The sequence below is a fragment of the Taudactylus pleione genome, unplaced genomic scaffold (assembly GCF_031769625.1).
Source record: "Taudactylus pleione unplaced genomic scaffold, aTauple2 ptg000019l, whole genome shotgun sequence".
Classification (NCBI taxonomy): Eukaryota; Metazoa; Chordata; class Amphibia; order Anura; family Myobatrachidae; genus Taudactylus; species Taudactylus pleione.
In genome coordinates, this window is record NW_028284421.1 from 10,582,816 (window position 1) to 10,606,732 (window position 23,917).

A 23,917-nucleotide genomic window follows, 5' to 3' on the forward strand; every position below is an offset into this window, starting at 1 on the left:
GTAAGGGCAGTTTCAGTAGAGCGGAGAGGATGAAAACCAGACTGAAGTGGGTCAAGCAGGGAGTTGGCGGAAAGAAAGGTAATAAGATGGTTGTAGACAGTCCTGAGCACTGAGCCTAAAAGACAACACAGCACAACAAATCATAGACATTACCAGTTTACCTCCAATTTTTCATTGAGAAGATCCTGTGGAATGTACTGTAATATTGCTCGGTTCGGGGTCTCACCACCTAGCCTCTTGTTATCATTACGTTCTTCACCCACTTCAGGAATTTTCTTAGGCTTCCCTTCCAGAAGTTGATGGAATGTTTTTTTCCTTTATAAGAGATATATACAGTAATGTGATGTGAGTATTGTCAGAAACAGAATGTATTGGGGTAATTTAGGACTATCTTTTATTTATAAAGTGTCAATAGACTATACAGTTCTATATATTGAAAGGCATCATGGTACAAACAAATGGCATATTATGACATTAAACAGACAGTAAAAACACTTACTACAGAAATGTGCAAAGGCCAAAAGCAGAATTTTCATGATTTGTGCTGTTTTTGCATGTCAGGATATTATCCTATGTACATAAAGATAGCAGATATTTCTGAACACTAATATAGTAGATTTAAATATGTACAGATACTGCCTAGACAGTGGGCAGACTTCACATTTTAAAAAGAATTTACCCAAAAGTTGAACATTTATTTTAAATCTGCTCTCCAGGGTGGAGTGAAAATAAGTCTTTGTGGTCCCATGCAACTGTATTTCCTGGGGCATTGTAGTTCATCTGACAGTTGCAGAAGAGGGAGTGTTGTCACATAGACCAATAAGAAGCCACAATGACGGATATTGCATCCTTCTATTAGTCTTCACACCATGCTCTGCAGCCACAGAAATAGAGGACCCCTGCAGGTATGGGCCTCCACTTAACAGTGGCTGTGTAACATAGTCCCTTTGTTTTCTTATTTATCATAGTCCTTTAATTACAAATTTAAAGTTAAAAGTACAGATTAACATCCGTACTCTGGTGATTTTCCTAGATAAGTTTTTCTTTTGGAATAGTAAGTAATGTACCTGGATTCACCAAGCAGTGCAACAAGCCTATAATGTGGTAACTCCGAAGATGCAACATGAGCAAGAATTCCAAAGAGCCTCTCAGACATAACTACATCATTTTGGGTAACCTGTCAAAACACAATAAATATTTAGCATTCTTGGAAGTTTGAAGAATAGAAGTGCATTTTTGCTACATTGAGTATGACTTATTGATTTAATTAGTTTCATTCCTGTTTAGAAACACTTAATGTATTTAATGGAGAAAGCAGAGAAATTATTTATTTTTGTAAACAAAAATTTCCTTCATGTAACAGATGACCTAAAACCAACCAAGGAAACGCTCCACTTATTACTGCGACATCTAATGCTTTATCTGATAGACCAATAATAGCTATATTAACTCAATTAATGTAAAAAAACAGATATATGCAAAAAAATAAATTCACTAAAGGCGCTAAAAAAAGCAGCAGAAAAATCTCAAAAACAAGTCACCAAAACACGTAAAACATACAGTATACACACATAGAGGTTAGATCTCTCTGCGCCAAACTTGTTCCAGATGTCCGCTTCTGTGCCTCATTTGTTGTAGAGATCTCCCAACAATAAAGTATCCCTTGAAATGACCGAAACCTGCATGCACGAATAGCACCCAAACTTCACTCCAAGTGCAAGACTCGTAAGGAATACTGTTTACATAAAGCTTACATTAGAGTATATGGTGACACTCCTATAAAGGTGTCTTTCACTCAATGTGCTTCCACCAATAAGACAAAACGCATACCATATGCAAATGAATGTGGAAATGCTCACGTTATATCTTACATGGATACTTATGTTTGTACTCATATCAGGGTTTCTTTGGAACCTCTCAATCAGTCCAGAACCATAGGTTACTCATGCAGATAATGGAATAACTGAATCCACATGAACAGAAACAACAGCAAAGGAGCCCGGGTACTTCTATAGCTGCATCGATTCCTGGATCCAATAATGCTGGCAATGGAAGGTGAAATTATTTCCCTAACACTCCTCCCAACATGTTTCGACACAGATGTGTGTCACCATATACTCTAATGTAAGCACTATTCCTTACGAGTCTTGCACTTGGAGTGAAGTTTGGGTGCTATTCGTGCATGCAGGTTTCGGTCATTTCAAGGGATACTTTATTGTTGGGAGATTTCTACAACAAATGAGGCACAGAAGCGGACATCTGGAACAAGATTGGCGCAGAGAGTTCTAACCTCTATTTGTGTATAACTCGATTAATGTGTTGACAGAGATGAACTGTTTGCAGTTTATTGACTGGAGAGACAAATTTCATGTGTAGCTAAAATGCAAACTGCTGCTGTATAAACAACCAAATATCATATGTAGCCTACTAAAAGTGCTCTATCTACCCCATTTTGGAAGTCTCCACTTTGAAACTGTGCCCCACTCCCCTTAGTAGTTAGTAACAGTATACAATAAACTCAGGTGCACTCTCATTTGGAACAGGGTGGTCCCCTCTTTCAAGGGATGTCCTTATAAGATGAGGAAGGTCAGGGCCGGATTAAAAGGGGGGTGACATGGGCGATCATCCCTGGGCCTCCACACCTGAAGGGCCCCACACCCAGCCATCGGGGTTAAAGTGAACCAGAGGAGACGGAACCAGTTCCGTCTCCTCCGGACACCTAACCCCGGTGCCGCACAGAGACACCAGGCGCCCGCTGAGATTGTAACCAGCGGGCACCCGGCTCCGTCCCCGCAGCGGCAGCCAGAACCGGAGACTAAAGCTCACTCGTGAGATCCGGCTTCCGGCTCAGGCAGTGAACTATGGGAGAGACGTCATGCAGAGGAGCAGCGCCAGCCGAGCGATCAGAAGGCAGCGGGGGCGGGGCTTAAGGTAAGTATGATTTTTTTTCTCTTTAGCGCAAGCGGCTTTTACACTGCTGGGGGGGACATTACTCGGGGGGGACATTACAGCTAGGGGCATTACTCAGGGGGGCATTACTACCCGGGGCATTACTCGAGAGGGACATTACTACAGGGGACATTACTCGGGGGGGACATTACTACTGGTGCCACTACCACAGGGGGCATTACTACTGGTGCCACTACCTCAGGGGGAACAACTACAGGGGTATTACTACTGAGGGCATTACTATTGGGCACACACAGGGGGCATGACTACTGGGGGCACAACTACAGGGGTATTACTACTGGGGGTATTTATACAGAGGGCATTACTATTGGGAACACTACTACTGGGGGTATAACTACAGGGGGCATTGCATAGGGGGCACTGCATAAGGGGCAACACTCCTAGGGGCACTACTACTGGGTGCACTGCATAAAGGGCACGTAATAGGGGCCCCCACATGTTTGTTGCCCAGGGGCCCACACAGCACTTAATCCGGCCCTGAGGTAGGTTGTCTAGTTTTCAAAATGTCCGAGAGGCAAAGAAAAGAATGGTTATGGGCACTCTTTGTTTTAATGAAATGTGTAGTTAGTTATAAGGTTTAACTTAACTTTTACATATGTTTTCAATAAAATATGGTGGCGAAACATTTTTTAGAATTTAAAAGTACGTGTATAGCTAGGGATAGGTTTATAGTATACCCAAATCCACAATAATCGTATTCTGCTATAAATAACATATGTAGGCTGTGTATAGTAGATGTCTCAATGTCCAATAAACCTTCTGGAAGTCGCAAGCTATTACATAAGCTGTATAATGTTTATCCTTATTATGAGGCTAATTCCAAGTTGGATGCAAAGTGGCTGTATTTGCGGGTGGCTGCAGCGGCCTGATTAACTACCTTATGCTAATGCGAGACTCCGTACAGCTAATAAGAGAATCGGTGTGTCTGCAAGCGGGAAGCCAGGTCGCACAATCATTTTATGCCAATCGCCACAACCATCATCATTAGTATTGGCAGCCCTATGCTAACTGCATGATATCTGTCAGAAACAGAATTCCCTTATTGTGAATGCACCTCATAATCGCACAAAGCTTAACATACATGCCCATGTCACTCCCATGTCACTCCCGCGTCAGGGCATCTCTGTGCGACTGCATTGTCGCTGCCCAGTTCCTGCCTTAAAATGCCTAATTTCGCGGAAAGATAAATCTGGCTAAGATCCGTCTGACTCAGAATAAAACAGACATACACAAATATACATAAATACACATATGCACATGCGCTGTATGCTAAAACTTGCCATTTGTGTCTGTGCACAGAGATCCCTCAGACTTATGCTGGGTACACACTGGCTGACAGATCAGCTGTTCAACTGAAAGGCTGATATATTGTTTGCACTTAGGCCAGTGCGTACAGACGATATGTCTCTGAACAATGTCGTTCACAGACATAACGCGTCGGCTGTGCTGCACATATATTGGAGCATCGTGCTGTGTGTACGAGCGGTCAGCTGACCGCCCGTACACTTGCAGTGGAAGCCGTGGGGAGGGGGGCGCAACACGACCTCGGCCAGCAAAACCCGCCCCCCTCCAACACACAGAACACAGATGATGGTTGTTCAGTGTTTAAGAACAACCATAATCTCAAGATCACTCGATCTGCAGATATATCTGTTCAATGTGTACCCAGCTTAAGACTCCTATAAGTGTACTGTGATTCCTCACAACCTCATTAGCCAGATTGAGGTGGTGATTTTATAGTTTTTGTTTTTCAACGCTGGTTTGGTCATTTGTAAACCACAGGGCATCATTGGTGATTTGAGAATGACCATCCAAACTGTTGACTAGTATAATCGCTATCTAGTAAATTGGCCCAAAGTATTTTTTGGTGGTGTTAAAAAAAAATCCCCCCCAAAAAATCACAAAATTGCCTTTAGTTCACATTCTTGCTATTACCATACATCGCTTATTCCTCTTGACATTTCAAAGAAAATCTAACGCTTTTTCCTAAAATTCTAAATCTTCTTAATAAAACAAGGTACAAGTTGTGTGAGTACGGTATAAACAAATTACAGATATGGATTTTAGTATGTGACCAGCCAAAAAAATGCTAACATAGGTGCATTTTCTTACCTCATTATCATTGATTTTCTGTATGTTGAAGTTATGTAATCTGAACAGAACATAATACTTCCAAAGAGTAAAGTTAACAACAGGGTTTCCCTGAGGATCCACAGTCAACTGATCAAGCCGACGTAGCTGAGCTAAAGCATTGAAATGATTCAAGGTGATCAGATTGTTTTCCTTAAATTTAAGGTGCTAATAAAAAAAGATGTAAACAACAAGTAATTAGCATGCATGTACAAGTATTGTGCTTTGTGCGCTCTAGACAGGCATGCATGACAAGAAAACAGAATGTGATAATAATATCTTTCAATTATTTTCCTAAAAGAAATATTAAGTTAAATGTCCATTTTCTGAACCCTTCTTCTAAATATAACATGCCCACTCTTCTCCTTCATATACAGTAAACGGGAAAGATGGTGTCTATAAAAACAAGGACACACGCACGCATGCACAAAATAAATAATAAATACAGTTTGATCCCTGAAAATAAATTATACATGAATTACCGTGCCCACTAAGAGCCAGAAATGGCACAAATTCACATAAATTAATGCAAGTATTACTTTCAGGTCTGAGCAATAATATCAGCCAAAGAGAGGATGGCGAAGTTTTCTATAGTTAAATTATACCCAATTCGGGGTCAAAACCGCTGAGAATCAGTGGTGTGCGAAAGCCACCACTTTGTAAATCTAGCCCATAGTCACATACAGCAAAGATAAATAGCATAAAATGCACTTTGTAAGTAGACTTCCACAGTTTTCTCTCTTACCGTAACATTGGGAAACTTGAATCTTATTTTTAGTAGAACTTGCACAATATTCTCAAAGTTTATAAACATGAAAGAGATGGTGTTGACTGAGCCGGCTGTCTGAACACTCCATGTTCTGTCAAGAGATTCAAGAGCTCCCAAGCCGTACAGGCACAACGTATCTCCTTCCAACTCCACAAGATGGGAATCTACCATAGACAGGGCTTGTACAGCACTGCTAAGTACAGTATCTAGTGATCTGAAGAAAGAATAAATGATATTTAAATGAAATTCATGATTGTCCTGCAATAACAGAAACTGGCTGCAGGGAAATGAATCAGAGACAAATTTAACTAATTAAATTTGGAAGTAACAGGACAACTTTTTCCAAGATTAATCCTGTGCTACCCCACCGCTCTGTAATTCACTACCTCTCCCTGTAAGACTCTCTTCCAGTATCCACGCCTTCAAATAAGTCCTCTATACTCCACTCTTAAAAAAGACAATCACCCCCCTCATAACTCTACTTCTCTGTCCAAACGACTCTATTCCCCAGTTCCCCTTCCTTGTTACACTCCTCTCTTTAGACTGTAAGCCCTCACAGACAGGGCCCTATTCCTTCGTTCTCTACACTTAGCACTACCTGTCACGATTGCACTTCTGTTCTGCCATCCTTCATCCCACACCAGCAACTCTGATCTTATGCATCTGCTCACTTGTTGGGTACAGGATCACAGAATGATGACTTACTTCCTACTCCTCCCCACAATCAAGTTTTCATTACTAGCTACTTTCACTAGTCATAATGAGTCATTATACCCTACCCCACACTTCCCCCAATCATTCCTCCCTGCATTTGCTGTATCATTTTGTTACAGTAATCCTATGTACAACTGTATTATGAATTCCTGTATAAACACAATGCGGTGTCACAAAAATAACTATAATAACTATGCAAGAGTGGGACCACCAACAATAATTTAAGGGGTCATGTTGAAAATTAGGGCGGACCAGTAAAGATGGAGACCGGTGTAAAGCTGGGAAAGGGGACTGTGTTTGAGTAGAGAGGACTTGTTAGAGGCTTTCACTAGACAGAAAATTTGAGGCTTGCGGCGACGAGAAAAGATGAGGCTATGCACCAGCAATGCTACAGTACAGCTCAGGGTAGATAGGAGTTCCAACAGGAGGATTTGATATCAGACTCAAGTGAGTGACAGTACTTTTATAGATTCTATCCCCCCACCCCCAACAACTAGAAGAATTAACTTCCAGTTGTTGTTGAGAACAGGGGTGGTTTAAGAGAATAGGGGGCCTGTGTACAGGCTTCAAGCAGGCCCCCTCCTCTCTGCGGTGCAGTATACTCTGGCCTGCCCAATGGTCCTGGAGTCTTCTCTACTATGCATGTACAAATCTCCTAGACAATGTCCGTCGTGTCATTTTCCTGATGATGTACTGCTGCTGCAATACAAAAGTGGGACACCAAAGAGGGAAGGATTAAACATGGATGCCAAGTACCCATTATAGATGCGGCAATGGCTGAGAAAATGGTCTATTTCTTCTATTTCTTAGTTTTTATTATGAAGCTCCTGGTGCTTAAAGTTATATTTGGCCCCACGGGTTGAGTATCCTGGCGCTGGCATTCCAACTGGGTTACAATGCCGACACCTACTGGTAAGTAGACTAACCCTACTGCTAAACCTAACCCTCCCTGCAGCCTAAACCTAACTCCCCTTACAGCCTTCGGTAATGCATGCTGAAGGTGTAATGCCTCCTGCTGCATTACCAAATTACAGCTGTCGCAGCTGCTAACATGTTACCAGCTGCGATAGCATATCTGTCCGCGGCTGAATCATCCCCTCTACTCTCCAGTGATTTCTGAAACTCAAGTGATTTTGGAAGCTATACTGATTTCTATTCTGTAAGTCAGTCTGCTCCTGATATACCCTATTCCCAATGGTATGAGAATACGCCAGCCTGCACTGTCATTTACTCTTAATTTGCACAATTATCCAGGTTTTAGTGGAGACTATGGAACACAATTAAGGCTGCAGGTGTACTTCCAGGGCAGCTGCCTAAGGGAGCCGGTCACTGGAGGGCGGTGCTGAGTCCATTAAACGAATGTCAAAGAGACATTCTTCCATTATACTGCACTAGAGGCAGCTGCGGATCTAACCTGCCGCAGCCGCTGCTGTAACTCAGTCACTTCTCCCCACACATTGACTTCACTAGCAATGCCAGGTCTCTGCGTCCTCCTGGGCGGTCAGCTGTGCAGCGCTGATGTCACAGGTGGGTTATGAAACTTTTTTTTTATGAAGAAAAAGGTCCTTAGAGGCCAGCTGTACCTGTATCAAAGTGAAGGGATCTTCTAACTGTATACCGCACCACTGACTGCCCAAGCGGCAGTTCTTTACTACTGTGTAGATTTGCAGGCAGGAAGGGTAACACAAGCCTGCTGCATGTTTGCTCTGTCCAATCAGCATAGGAGAGGAAAGACAGATATGTCTCTCAGCCAATCAGCACAAGACGGGCGTGGTGTGTGCTCTTACGAGTTCCAGTGCTGGTGAAGGTGAAATTCCATAACAGGTAATACAGTGGCCCTGCACCTACACATACAGTCAGGTGCATAAATATTGGGACATTGACAGAATTTTCATATATTGGCCTCTATTCACCACCACAATGGCTTTGAAATTAAACAAACAAGATGTGCTTTAACTGTAGACTTTCAGATTTAATTTGAGGGTAATTACATCCAGATCAGTCGAACGGTGTAGGATTTACAACGGTTTCTATATGTGCCTCCCACTTTTTAAGGGGCCAAAAGTAATGGGACTATCAACTCAAAAGCTATTTCATGGACAGGTGTGGGCTATTCCCTCATAATTTCATTATCAATTAAACAGGTAAAAGGTCTGGAGTTGATTCTAGGTGTGACATTTGCATTTGGAATCAGTTGCTGTCGACTTTCAATATGAGATCCAAAGAGCTGTCACTATCAGTGAAGCAAGCCATCATTAGGCTGAAAAATCAAAACAAACCCATCAGAGAGATAGCAAAAACATTAGGTGTAGCCAAATCAACTGTTTGGAACATTCTTAAAAAGAAAGAATACACCGGAGAGCTCAGCAACACCAAAAGGAAGACCACGGAAAACAACTGTGGTGGATGCCAGAAGAATTATTTCCCTGGTGAAGAAAAACCCCTTAACAACAGTTGGCCAAATCAAGAACACTCTCCAGGTGGTAGTTGTATATGTGTCAAAGTCAACAATCAAGAGAAGACTTCACAAGAGTGAATATAGAGGGTCCACCACAAGATGTAAACCATTGGTGAGCCACAAAAGCAGGAAGACCAGATTAGAGTTTGCCAACAACATCTAAAAAATGGAGAAGGAAAGGAACTGCTCATAATCCAAAACATACCACCTCATCAGTGAAGCATGGTAGTGTCATGGTGTGGGCATGTATGGCTGCCAATGGAACTGGTTCCCTTCTATTTATTGATGATGTGACTGCTGACAAAAGCAGCAGAATGAATTCTGAAGTGTTTCGGGCAATATTATATGCTCATATTCAGTCAAATGCTTCAGAACTCATTGGACGGCGCTTCACAGTGCAGATGGACAATGACCCGAAGCATACTGCAAAAGCAACCAAAGAGTTTTTTAAGGCTAAAAAGTGTAATGTTATGCAATGGACAAGTCAATCCCCTGACCTGAATCCGATTGAGCATGCATTTCACTTGATGAAGATAAAACTGAAGGGAAAATGCCCCAAGAACAAGCAGGAGGGTTCTTGGGGCCTGGCAGAGCATCACCAGGGATGAAACCCAGCATCTGGTGATATCTATGCATTCCAGACTTCAGGCTGTAATTGCCTGCAAAGGATTTGCAACAAAGTATTAAAAAATGAAAGTTAGATTTAGGATTGTTTAGTTTGTCCCATTACTTCTGGCCCCTTAAAAAGTGGGAGGCACATATAGAAACCGTTGTAATTCCTACACCGTTCACCTGATTTGGATGTAATTACACTCAAATTAAATCTGAAAGTCTGCAGTTAAAGCACATCTTGTTTGTTTCATTTCAAAGCCATTGTAGTGATGAATAGAGGCCAAAATATGAAAATTCTGTCAATGTCTCAATATTTATGCACCTGACTGTATCTGTAGCAGTAGCTGTGTCCTGGGTGGTGTCACTGTCTATCTTTACCAGCAGTTACATTATTACAATATATGAGGATCTTATATCCCTCCTATATTAATGCATGCAGTGTATATACAGTGGGAGACACAAACCACATGGAGGCTTCTCAGCTTTTTATGAAACGTCTGAGCAGAAAGAGGAAACAAATGGCTGTGTATTGACAAGTCTAATGGTGCTCTAGTTAGTAGGGCAGCCCGGTACTTACAGTTCTATAACAGCTAACTAGTCACAGGTTGTCTATTTGACTGTTGTGTTAAGTTGTTAGTAAATCCAGCTGTAAAATATATATATATATTGCAGATGTCATTTACACACAGTGCATAGCTAACTTACCTAAGTGAGTGTGTGCCTATCTATCTATCTCATATCTGTCTGTCTGTCAGATATCTATCTATTTATCGAACTATCCATCATATATATCTATATCTATGATAACTTTCATTTCTGGAGGAAACAGGCACAGTAGACTGCCGGGGTAAAAAATTCTGATGTGTGCTCATTGTGTGATTGGTGTTGTATTAAAGTGACATATTGTGATCACACAGGTTAGATTTACATTTGTGAATTTGCTGTCCTATTATTAATCATCTGTGAGTGATAATCACTGGGATGTAGTTATGAGACTGGTGGGCGCGATGCCACCGGTCTCAATATCGACAAGGAAATCCCATCAAGGGACTTAAGATAGCCATCGAAATATAGATGACTACAGTATCTTAATCCAGACGCCGGAACGCCAAGGACGTCTGTCCGAACGAGGTAAGTCCGAGGTGCCCTTAGGGATTAGGGAGCGTAGCGGGGTTGGGGTTAGGTTTTGGGGGGGAGGTTAGGGTTAGGCACCCCTAGGGGAAAGGGTTAGGCACCCCCGGGGGGGAGGATAGGGTCAGGCACCCTCCCTGGGGGGTTAGGTTTAGGGTACGTTAAGGGGGGTCAGGGTTATGCACCCCGGGGGGAGGTTAGGGTTAGGCACCCGGGGGAGGTTAGGGTTAGGTACCATTATTGGAGGGTTAGGGGGTGGGGGGGAAGAGGGATAGGGTACTTACATGCCCTGTCGGAATCTTCGAGCTGGCGGCGTCGGGATATGAACCGGCGGCTGTTCAGCCGCCAGGACTTCATACCCATTCCTAATCACCAACACCTCTCGGGTATGTCGGTTTAGTGTCACCTAAGTATCAGGCTGGTATGCGCTTGAAACCAACACCACATCTGACTTTGTCATCATACAGTAGACTCTGCTGTTTCCATCCTGTACAGAAATCTAAGAACAGTTAAACCACATTACACACAGTAGTACAAGGGCAGCAGTATGGCTCCTGTATGCACAGAGGTCATATGCAAGGCACCGTATGGGCTGTTGTCCCTTCGCACCCCATGGAGCTATTCAATTGTTCACCCCATACTAGTTCAATACGTTATTTACTTAATCTCACTACGCAGCTGAGCACAGGCACATACTTGTTTTCACAAAACTTCTTCACAAGACTGCACTGATTAATTTGATATGTGACACTTGTATATCTGTGTGCGACTGCGTCTGAATCTGTACAACTGAACTTGGTGTGAAAAAAAGTACCGGCTTCTGAATAGCAGCACTTTCTATACAGATTCAGGGGCCTATTTACTAAGCCTTGGATGGAGATAAAGTGAACGGAGCTAAAGTACCAACCAACCAGCTCCTAACTGTAGTTTTTCAAACACAGCATGTGACATGGCAGTTAGGAGCTGATTGCTGGGACTTTATCTCTTTTCACTTTATCTCCAACCAAGGATTAGCAAATAGACCCCTCAGTTGCTTACAGATGTACAAGTGTTGCATATCAAATTAATCAGTGCAGTCTTGTAGAGCAGTTTTGTCATATAAAGACTAAAGCTGGGTACACACTGAACTGACAGATATATTGGCCGATCAATTGATCGGCCAATATATCTGCTGCCCGTCGGCCATTGTGTATACACGATATGTCTGTGAACTGTGTCGTTCACAGACATATCACATTGGCTGTGCTGCAGACATATCTGTCCATCGGCAAGTGTGTACAGCGGTCTGCAGACATATCTGTCCATCGGCACGTGTGTACGGCAGTCTGCAGACATATCTGTCCATCGGCAAGTGTGTACGGCGGTCTGCAGACCGTCCGTACACACACAGCGGCAGCCAAGGGGAGGGGGGTGGGACACGCCCCCGACCCACCCCCCGGGTCCAGTCCCCCAGCTGCCGGGACCTGAGGGAACAAGCAGATGATGGCCATTCAGTGAATATGAACGACCATCATCTGCAGATATATTTGTCAGGTGTGTACCCACCATTAGATGCACATTCGAGCAAAAAAAGATGCTCGGCGCAAGCCAAGTCACATGGGACCTGGCACACCAAGTAGGGCTGTTTGGGGCGACTGCAGTAATAGTGTGTGAGGACACATTTGTAACCTTTTAAATGTTTATATTCACAATCACAACGAAAACCTAGATAGTGACATAAGATTTAGGAAGATTTGTACCACAAAGCAGGGAACAGACTTGTACATTGTACAGCTGCAGATATGCTAATTAAAGCTACGAATGACTTATATAGGCATACAAAGTCTTTCTTTACATCAATGTTGATAAGGTAAACATTACAAATGTGTCAAATCCTAATTACAAATGACATTTCAGGTGACCTTTTCCCCTTCTGAAGCGTCATAATATAGCATGTGTAACATATTTAATTATATACTCTGTTGTGATTTCAAATATTTTTTAAAGAAAGCCATTCACATGTCCTAAATGATAGTATAATTACATTATTGTAACTGAGACATGTGAGACCTTGAGAAGTCAACTTAAAATATTATGTAAATAGAATTCAGACACTTGTGAATATATAATTTGTGTAACAGTACATGCTGCAGTGCTGTAAGATAATGAATTAGGAAATGGATAGATATATACATATATGTGGTATGACGCACTCACACACATATACACATATATATATATATATATACACATACATACATACATACACACACATATACATACACACGCAGATAGTAGAGAATTTGGTGGTTGTAAACATTACCAGAACATATGCATGTAAATCATAAATAGCAATACAAGTGTGCAATGTAATAATAGCATCCAGTTTTTAAATATCTTTTAAACCTGCTATTTGTACTATTGTAAGGCTGAGTCCTGCTATTACAAGGCTTAACATGACACTTCTCAAACAGTGGCATGATAGGTGACAGTGCTTCCTTAATTGCCATAATTAAATATAGGAGTCTCATATTATTTGATTTTAACACCTTCAACAGTGTTTCTTTTGTGACACATATAATGCTCCTGGGAATCGTGTAATCACTCTGACAATATAATTAAGTGTAGTAATACACTGCATAAATCACACTTTGTTTAGCTGGAATGTGAGTTATTTTAGTACAGGATTTGTACGTTGAGCCTTAGAGGTACGCTGGAAATCTGACATATGAGGTAATCCCGTACAGTAAATGTATATGTTCAAGTCTCTAAATACGTGGCAGACTGCAGGGCTCCAGGCAGGTATTACATTGGGATATAAACACGTATCAGGTTTCTCTTATGCAAATTAGTGAAATGGAATAATAATTAAGAGAAAGGCAAGACAAAGAGTTTCTGTTTGGGAATTCAACTACTATACTGATTGGAACAAAATAACTTATTTGGCTTAACATACGTAAAATGACTATTTTGGTATGTTGTAGGTTTCACATTATTTTATCATTACTCATTATTAATTTGCTTTATTATTTGTACCCACTTACGCTCATTAAAAAAATTATCTGTGTATGTTATATATGCATGCATGCACACCATATACAAGTAACAGACAAAATAATCACCAATATAAAATATCAGTAAATAAGTTATAGGGCCACCTCATGCACTAGAATGGCCCATATATATCACGGCATAAGGAGTACTTGAGTATGGAATTGTACAGGAGGGATGCTGCCTCATTTCTACACATTCACGTCCAATGCTTGGTTGATGGTTTGTGGTAAACACTGGGCCTGATTCAGCTTGTATCGCCGCTCCCTGTCTGACCCATCCAACATCAGCAGCTCCTCCGCAGAGAGACTTCACCCATGGGACTGTGGGAGCCTTGGATGGGGAGACGTCATGACGTCTCTCCCGTTCCAATAGATACAGGGCTTGTTGCACTTGCCGGTACTCAGGAGGAGGCGCCGGAGATTCAGACCCTAGCTACGGCCCTGCCTGAGGCCTCATAGCGTGCGACGAAGTTAGCAATTTCTGAGTAAAGTCTGACCTCGTGCAAGTGTACGTGAGGCTGCGATGGTACTCGTAAAAGAAATAGGGAACACCACGCTATGATACTAGTAAACCTTTTTATGCGTATTTTGCTGCTAGGAGGTAGGAGAGTACACTTCACCTTACCCTCGTCAAATATACATGCAAAAAGACGAAAAATTACTTCCAGCGCAGTACGACATAAAGGTGTAATCAATAGGTTAAATAAATTTATTAATGTATCAAATTAGCATAAAATAATCTGTGCATAAAAGTCATACATTTATGAATTGTAAGTCAAATGGTCCTAATACTGGTATACGACAATCAAGACAAAATAGACAACAACATTAAACATATACAGAGTGGCAAAGCGCTTTGGGAGCAAATTACTTGCCACCTAGAAGGATAATCAAGGTAAATTTTTCTTATTATCTAGGGTAAATATCAATATCAGAATTCAACTCTTCACAGTATTGATTACACCTTTATGTTGTACTGCACTGGAAGTAATTTTTTTTTTAATCTTTTTGCGATGGTACTCGGTTGTACTAATGTTTTCATAGTCTTGCTAAACATTACGGATGTGTGTAAGGTAAAGTGGGCGTCCTTATGTAGTGCTGTGGCGGCATTGCGGTCACAATGAATTAGCATACTATCGCAGTTGGACTGCGTGCGTAATCGCTATCGCATTCCTTACTGAATCAGGCCCACTGACTCAAGTATTGCTCCTGATATCCCATGTATGCTCAATTGGGTAAAATCTTGTGACTGAGGAGGCCATAACATAAGCCAATGGGTGGTGGCCACATGTGCTCGGCAGATGGGAGGCATTGACATTTTGGAAGACACCGTCCCCATCTGGAAAGAAATGCTTCTACATGGGGCAATGATCAGGATCACTAAGTAGTGATTAGTATTGATCTTGCTGTAAAACATGCCAGTACAAACATTGTGAAGCACAACATTTGGATACCACCAGAACTCTTCACTAATGGATGCGAGCACTCGAGGCTGTAGAGTTTGTTAAGCTGGGTACACACCTAAATATTTTCTGTCCAACCATCCAACTAGTTAATTGGTTGGAATGAAAATCTGGTAAGGTATGAAAGCAAATGACAATCAGCAATTTGCTCCCAAACACTGGAAAATGGACAAAAACTGTTGTTTGAACAAATTGTCTAGATCAAACATTAACAAACTTGTCTGACGACCATTTTCATCTGTTTTCTGGCATCTAGGAGCAAATTGCTGATCATCAGTTACTCCCATACGTTACCAGATTTTCATTCCAACCAATCAACTAGTTGGATGGTTGGACAGAAAATCTTTAGGTGTGTACCCAGCTTTAGATTGAGGACATATGCTCACTTGTTTGTTGGTTGAGAACATGGTGAAGAATGGTTCATCTGACCATAACACCTTCCTGCATTGCGCAGTAGTACATTGTCCTGGCAATGAACATGTGCAAGCACAGGCAATCAGTTTATACACTACATCCCAACTATGATATCCTGATCTGTGGTCTGACAATTTTGCATTAAACTGGAGGCTCATGAAACAGGTTGAAATTTGTACTTTGACCTGAATTTACATATCCAAGTGCTGGGAGTTATAATAATCTATAGGATGCACACAATTCCCATCATGAATGTACAGAAAAACAATCAAGCACAAATGCACTTGGACGTTACTACTGTGCATATAAGAACAGGCCAGTTACGTCACAGAGAGGATACTACTAACCCATTTCTCAACATACTGTATCTACATTTGCAAGCAATTCCCTTTAACAAGTTCCTTGCATCTCCCTATAAACGTAATACTAATGTTTCTGTAACACTCCTTTTAACCAAATACACTTGATGCAGGAACTCATAAAAGGAAACTCATTTTGCACTCTAGGGAATAACTTCTTATGAGAACAAGATATTTTGTTTGTTATTAATGTATCTAATGTTGTATTTTGTAAACTGTGAAGCTTTTCCACATAACACAGAGACCACAAGTCACAAGGAAAGCACTCAAGTAGCACTAGTTTATACATTAAGTCCAACTAGACATCTACCTGTTGGGAAGATTTTCCTAGTTGGGGGAAGTGTTTAAATTAATTATGATTGCAATGAGTACATACATCTGCAAATTGAGAGTAAAAAAAGAAGATGCACATGTCCTAGTTGTGTAAGTACTATAACAAAGGTGATAAAGGGATAGCACACATCATATTGTCTAAAGTGCCAAATTCAATATTAAATGTTTACACTTCAATAATACATGTTTCACTGCAAAAATGCAAATATTAGGAGGTACTTTCCTTTTAACTGCAATGTAATCTGGCACAAATCCTTGTCTCACCTAAAATACCATTTCCAGAGTTATGAATGTACTTTCTGTGGAATGGGAACACCTGCATTCTGTTACCACAAAGCAACCGCTGCTGCAGGTACCGATTAAAACGTTCAAGATATTTGTGATTTACTAACCTCTAAGAACTATTTCAAATGTGCTTTTAGGCAAACTTAAATTATTTACGCTAAAATGCCTGCAATAAAATGTGTGATGTACAGAACTGAAAGGCTATTTGAATGCCTTGACGAGCACAGAAAAATGTGGTATGTAGACTTTTAAAACCAAGGGGATTTTAGTACTCAATATTTCAGCCTTTAATGACAAAATGGATCGAGATATAGAAACACAGATGTAATCTGTCACTCAGTTCTGTTGGTGACTATACTGCTTAATGTCTTCTGCCAACTACTCACCATTATTTATGATGTATCCAGAACATACATGGTCAAGAGGTAACGCTCAATGTATTTATTCCTGATAAATACTTTATCATTTGTCCTAAATGTCTTACACTAAAATAAGACTGATAGATGGAAATCCATAGTGGCCTTCTTAAAACATTGATTCCACCTGCAACACTGACAAACTATCAATAAGGTAATTTCTTTATCATTCTTGTGGGAGATCTTTACTTTTTACTCTTTCCAACCCATAACTTTATTGGTGTATCTGTGATACAACCAAGCCTTTAGTCGTATCTTAATAATAAGTCATTCAGCTTCATTTACCCCACCAATTCCTTCAAGCTTAATTTTAACTTCTTTGTCCTACAGATGTGTCCACATACACCTATTGTCAGCATCAGAGGTTTGTTCAACTCAAGTGTATATTTTTTGCAAAGGGCAAAGGAAGAACAAATTAAACCTTTTTTGGGGCACTCTTAGCTAGACAAATATTAGAGTAATGTTACTGTGGATGCATATAAAACTAAACTTTTAATGAAAACACCTTATAAAAAGGAAAATATACCCAGTGAATAAGAACAAAAAATTACAAAAATTACATATATCTATAAAAAGAAAAAGTACTCAATCATTAAAAAGTAACTGAATCACTAATACAATTACAGATGATTATTTAAATCATGTATAGTTGCTCAAATGCAATTATTTTGTATGGCGAAAATGTTGTTACTTATTATCTGTCCCGAAGACTTAGATCCTATGGTCATTAACCATCAGGGATAAACACCAGTCAAATATAGGAGATAACTGAAAAATAGTCCCTTACGTATCGGGTAGTCCAGTTATAAATTAGAAGTAATGCCGAAGTGTTCTAAAAGAAAACTCCAGAAATCAGAATATCTATAAATACAAAATATGTCAAATACTCCAGATATATAGTTCAGATCTAATGAATACACTACAGCCCAAAACAATAGTACATGTAATTAAGATAGATATTCCAAATCTCTACTCAGTATCTTACCCACAAAGCGTAAAATTCAGCAATAAATCAGAAAAAAACATACATACCAGACAAGTCTGGAGTATAAATCATGATAATTTATGTAGTATAATGGGTGAATGCTGTTTCTCAAATTTGCCTGGGAAACAACAAAACTTGCTTTTATATAAATTAACATTCAAGCTCTGTTTAATGCAGCCTGTATGGATCCATCACAATACATAAAAGGCCCAGGGTAGAGGGTCGGACTGGGTAGAGGGTCGGACTTCTACTTTCCCCTGTCTATCATCAAACAGGGGATAAGAGGGTGAAGAGAACGTAGAGCCCAGGAGAAACAGACAGCTCTTCTGCTGTCTGAGGAGTCAGCTGTGTCTTTCCCCAGTTACCAAGAGGGCATTTTCCAAGGGAGTCACAGGCTTGTGCTCAGATGAGAGAGCACTATAAGAGGGAGATAGAAGGTGCCTGCCAGTCCATAGTCAGTGGGACTGGGGATGTAGTGTCAGTGTGACAGGGAGGCTGCTGTGGTGAGCTGCTCGTATGGGGCACGCGTTTCACCGGAAAGCTTGGTCATCTGATCGCCGGGATTCTCATTCCCTTCCTATCTTTTACCTAGAAACAGGCCAATCATAGTACAGTATCCTCAAGTGGCTGTCAATACAGCCAATAAACAGCGTATCTCATTTAGCCAATATGTGTAATCTTCTAAAGACGGGGGGGGGGGGGGGGTGTTTGGCTAGGTTAAGTAGCGTAAGTAAACACAGATGTTCAGAAATGATTGACTATCGTAGTCAGCTCAGATAATTATATCGAGACTATTGGAGATCTTAATTATAGGTAAGTAAAGCTAAAACATATGGATCTAGATCATAGGAGTATTAAAAGAAAGAGGGAGAGGAGGTATTGATAGTGTTATACACATTAAAAAAAAGGTATAGGTATCAAATGATACAAAAGCCTGCAGATGATCAAATCTGAGAGTGTAAAGTAATATGAACATAAGGTTCAAAATGAATATATGACACATATGCGACTAATAATTAGTATACCTTATGATATAATATAGCTGGATAAAATTAAAATGAGTAAAAAATCTAATATGATATAATTGCTATACTCACAATAAATAAGTCATGTAATAAGTGACAATTTACATCTCAGTTTATGAAAACATAAGAAGGCTGCATACAGAAGTGCAGAAATAAATAAGAATGAAATAGAAAAAAGATAGAAAAAAGAGAAGTGATAGTAATCAGTGATGGATAACAAACATGGTTAGTGATGTAGAAAATTAATAAGAATGCACATTGAAAAAAGGTGATATGCTGAGATGAATGTGGAGATGAATCTCATGTGTGAGAAATGGAGAATGTTAATGAGTGATGTTTAGATGAACTTTTGAGGTCAGAGACGTGTGGCTGTGGTTATACAAGCGTCAAATGTATCAGTGCAGTAGTCATAAAAATGGGATATGACTAAGAAAAACAAGTGCATAGCCTGTATGTTATGCATAGGGCATAAAAATGATCCCTTGTGTGTATGAAACTAATAATACAAATGTGGTGATCAAGAAATTGAAGTAAAAAATTTGAAATAGTATATAGTTTATTCAACTCAAGCAGGCTGCTCTTCCTGGACCTTGCACTCACGTTTTATTGTCAGTGAGGCAATGCTGATTAACAAATGCCATCCGCTCCTCTGTCTGTCCTTCCCGGGCCGGGCCGCTCTGCATTATGGGAGAGACATCATATGACATTATGACGCCTCTCCCATTGCCCACTGCGGGAGCCGGAAGATGGAGCGGCTCCCGCAGTGGGCGCAGCAGCAGCTAATGAGACAGACTGACAGACTCTCATTGGCTGCTGATCAAAACAAACGCACAGCTGCCGGAGCCGACAGCTATGTGTATGTCACTTGTGTAGCGCTGACCGAAATCCGGGTCTCATTCAGACCCGCTCGCAAGCGCAGGACACTCGCAAGCGGGTCAATGGTACCCAAATGCGCATGCGCACGACGGAGGCTGCTCCGTCGTGGGCAGGCGCGAGACCCGGCTCGGGGTCTCGCACCAAAGGGGGCGTGCTGTCGATGGTGAGTGACAGCATGCCCCCTTTGGTGGGCGTGCCGGGGCGTGGCAGCCCAGACGAAGGCGTTCCCACTGACATCACTAGTGATGTCAGTGGGAGTGATTTTGGCTCTGATAGAGCCAAAATCACTCCAGGGCTTGCGGCAGAGAGACCCTACCGCAGGGTCTCGTCGCAAGCCCGATGGTGGCGATGGTTTTGACCATTTCGACCATCATCATGGACGCTCGCATAAGCTGTGGGTGGTAACCCACAGCTATGCGAGCGTCCAGGACGATGCACCAAAAAAAAACAAAAAAAAAAACGCCCTGATTCAGGCTCTGAATCAGGCCCTCCGTTCGGTCAGCGCTACACACGCGGTGCAGTCTGTGTCACAGTGACACAGACTGCCCGCGGCCCGCATGCCGCTGTGGCCCGGGGGGCACATGGCACCCTGCCCCCCGGCCCAGCCCGCCACTGGGCCCCTCGAATGCTTATTTCTTAATAAGGAGGTAATAGAAAAGGTAAAATCACCTGTGGTTAATGTGTGTTTGTAAGTACTATCTCTGGTAATCAGCTATCTAAAACAATATATAAAGATATGTAAAAAAAATAATTATTTATTGAGATATTACCACATGCAACTATGTTGTAGTGGATATCAGAAGGAAAGAAATAGCAATTGTGCAGTATACTAGTACCATGTGGTGCTGGTTTATAAAGCCTGCTGAAAAAAGGTATTAGCAGGTATAATCCCCTGGGGGGGAGGGGGGGGGGTTATCTTCCAGTTGGCAAGTACTGTATTATGAAAAATGCCTCTCTAAATTATGGTAGGCATGAGTGATGTAGAAATGGGTTAAGTAGTGTAAAGTGTAATAGTTCGGCATCTCAGTCTAACACCGTCTTATCCATTGATGGGTCTGTGAGGCTGTTGAGTCCTAGTTTACTGGTGTGTTCCTCAGTATTGTTGTCATTGTTCCTTGTGTCTTGGAGGTACATATGTTAGTATCTTGGGACTGTCAACAACCCCTACTTCTGGTTTTGTCAGTGATGCCTCATATTCCAGTAAGTGTGATGTTCACACATCGGCGTGCTGGTGTATTGACAGCCGGTCTCCTCTGGCTTCCGGGTATAGAGTCTCAAAGTCTCTTACTCCTGGTAACATTAGATAATAGCTACTTAGGGGACACATCCCATATTTTAAGTGTGGGTGCCCCCACAAATGTACAGGTGCAATATTGGAAGTAAGAGGGTGCATACTGCCCTCCCATATATAGAAAACTTGTGCATTCAGTAGTGCAGGGGAATATTGTCTAATGTCACAGGAGATCACCAGACAATAGCTACTAGAGGGCCAGATCATTACAAAGCCCCCTCTTCCTATTTCAAATGTGGGTGTCCCTAAATTCATGGATGCCAGGTTAGGGGAGATATTGCCCCATATCTGGAATCCATTATTTTTTACCACTGTACTGAATTTTGGCTGGTCATCACACTGATCACCAGGCAATATCTTTATGAAATCCCCTATTTTGAAAGAGGGAACTCTCCTCTTTCAAATGAGGGTCTCCGGTCTTTTTATAGGTGCAAGGGTTGGGGAGATTGAAGGACTTTAAATTCCTCCTCCTAAACGCTCATTCATTTTCATTTATTTTTAATAAAAGCATCACCAGCATACATGCGCACTGACATCAGAGCCTGGAACCTGGCTCCACCATCGCCCCACACCGGTCATCACTGGTGAGGAAAGCCTTCTTTTTTTGCAATGGGACATCCACAATGTAGATGACGAGTAGGGCTTGTGTTTTGCAGTTTAGGTTATATGCACTTGTTTTAAATGTTAAATGTTGACCTAAAAACAAAAAAAATATATCTACACAATGTCTGGATTTCAATAATAATAGCCCTCAAATTTTCATCTGAGTTACCAGGGCTAGCCTCAGGTTTACTCACACCCTGTCAAATAAACAGAAAATAAATATATCTGCACACTCCAGTAAGTAACGTATTATGTTTATATAGAAAACCCCATAAAAATTATGAGTCAATGATGTTCAGTTATGGGGGTGCAACTCTAATTCAACCAAGTTAAACTGTAATATGTAGAGGAGAGCTAGGGGTTGTTTAAGACTGACTAACATACATACAAGTTAGTGTATAAAGGTAGAAAAAATATGAACGATTAGTATATAGAAAGCAAGGTCCACTGTTCTAGTCTCCTAGTATTTTGGGCACTGTACTATAATAGAACAGAGTAAATCTATATAGTATAAATGTATTTATCAACATACATATAGATTCTGCGCAATCGTCAGGGTGTATGTGGGTTGAGGAAATCGCTATTATTAATCTATTGATGGTCTGCAGCAATCTAATAATACGTGTTTCACAATAGTAATATCCTATCTACTTAAACAGCAGTCTTAAATTCACTAGATAAGTTGTACATTTAGGAATCAAAATAATAATGTCCCTCTTTAGTGTAAAAAATCCCTGCTGAATCAGTCCCCTATGATTCATACAGTTAAGCGTTTACTATTGCTACACTCTGACAAATTGTGTCATTGGCGTTGCTACACTGTATTCATGAGTGTTGTCAAAAATGTAACAAATCTCAAAAATGATTGGTATCCTGCAATGAGCTATATAATGTTATAAATACACCAGTCTATTGAAGGGAAAATATATAAATGTGTGAGCTGTAGCAATCCAAAAACACATTTGTTATTGGTAGATCTATGATGTTTATCCAGACTCAAAGCATCCACATACTTACTATCCAATATGAGTATATTTTTCCACCTAAGGAAAATAGACTTGCTTTAGGGATAATTATTCATATGATATTTAAAATGGCAAACATTAAAGTTCATAAGCGCAAAGTAATACTGCTGTTCAATGTCAATGACACTCAATTATCTAGTTCATATGGTACTCAAAACCACTTTACACAATACTGCCTATAGATGATAGTGCCGCTCAATGTTAACATCAACAACACTTTTATATTGTTTGCAGCTTGAACTATCTCACTCTATATTTCATCATTTCGATTCTGAACTAGTACAGGTATTAGTATACATATTTTCATGAGACCATGCGGTGGACCCGCTGAAACGCCAACGTTCGCGTTTCACTGTATTAACAGCTTTATCAAGGCTGAACCCGATTCGAGTGAATACTTAAAAGATATGCGCAACCAATCAAAATGCTGCTCCACATCACGTGAGTGTAACAACTAATAGGAGCCGTGATTTTGCCTTGCTGCGTCAGAGTGGTCTCCCGACTACTAAGCCCATTCAGGCAATTTGTAAATAAAGCTCCTGATCATGTGATCGGACCCCGTCCCATCATGAAAGAAGAAGCACTATACAACTGCTATTATATTAAGGTAAGGGCTGGAAGAATAAACATAATTTAAGTGTAACATAATGGAAAAAAATATTATTTCTGGGAGGATAATACTTAAATCAGTAACAAAGTTATCATGAAAGAACCCTTCTGATAGTAAATGATCCATTAATCTGTAATCATATATAAGTATACAGTATATACATATATATATATATATATATATATATATATATATATATTTTGGTTGTTATATATATATATATATATATATATATATATACACACATATAAAATTTAACATATAAATAATATAACTAAATTAAAATAATTCTTAAGAGAAGTTATAACAATATTCTTTAGCATTATTACCAATAAACAAGGTGATAAGTGGATGTTGAGAAGTATACTATAAAAATTATACAAATACCAAATAATATACCTACATAAAATAAACCA

The 23,917-nt window shown here is 40.5% G+C and overlaps 1 protein-coding gene across 3 annotated transcripts in view; it reads right to left on the reverse strand.

Annotated features, from left to right (window-relative positions):
• The window catches only part of LRRC49 (leucine rich repeat containing 49), a 167,527-nt gene that overhangs the window by 10,460 nt on the left and 133,150 nt on the right, over window positions 1-23,917 (reverse strand). For all 3 annotated transcript variants that reach the window (XM_088443365.1, XM_088443375.1, XM_088443355.1), the window contains 4 exons: window positions 5,846-6,083; window positions 5,083-5,268; window positions 1,068-1,177; window positions 162-315 (listed from right to left, as the gene is read on the reverse strand). In XM_088443365.1, the coding sequence (XP_088299491.1) occupies window positions 162-315; window positions 1,068-1,177; window positions 5,083-5,268; window positions 5,846-6,083 (688 nt within the window). The remainder of the gene's footprint in view (window positions 1-161; window positions 316-1,067; window positions 1,178-5,082; window positions 5,269-5,845; window positions 6,084-23,917) is intronic.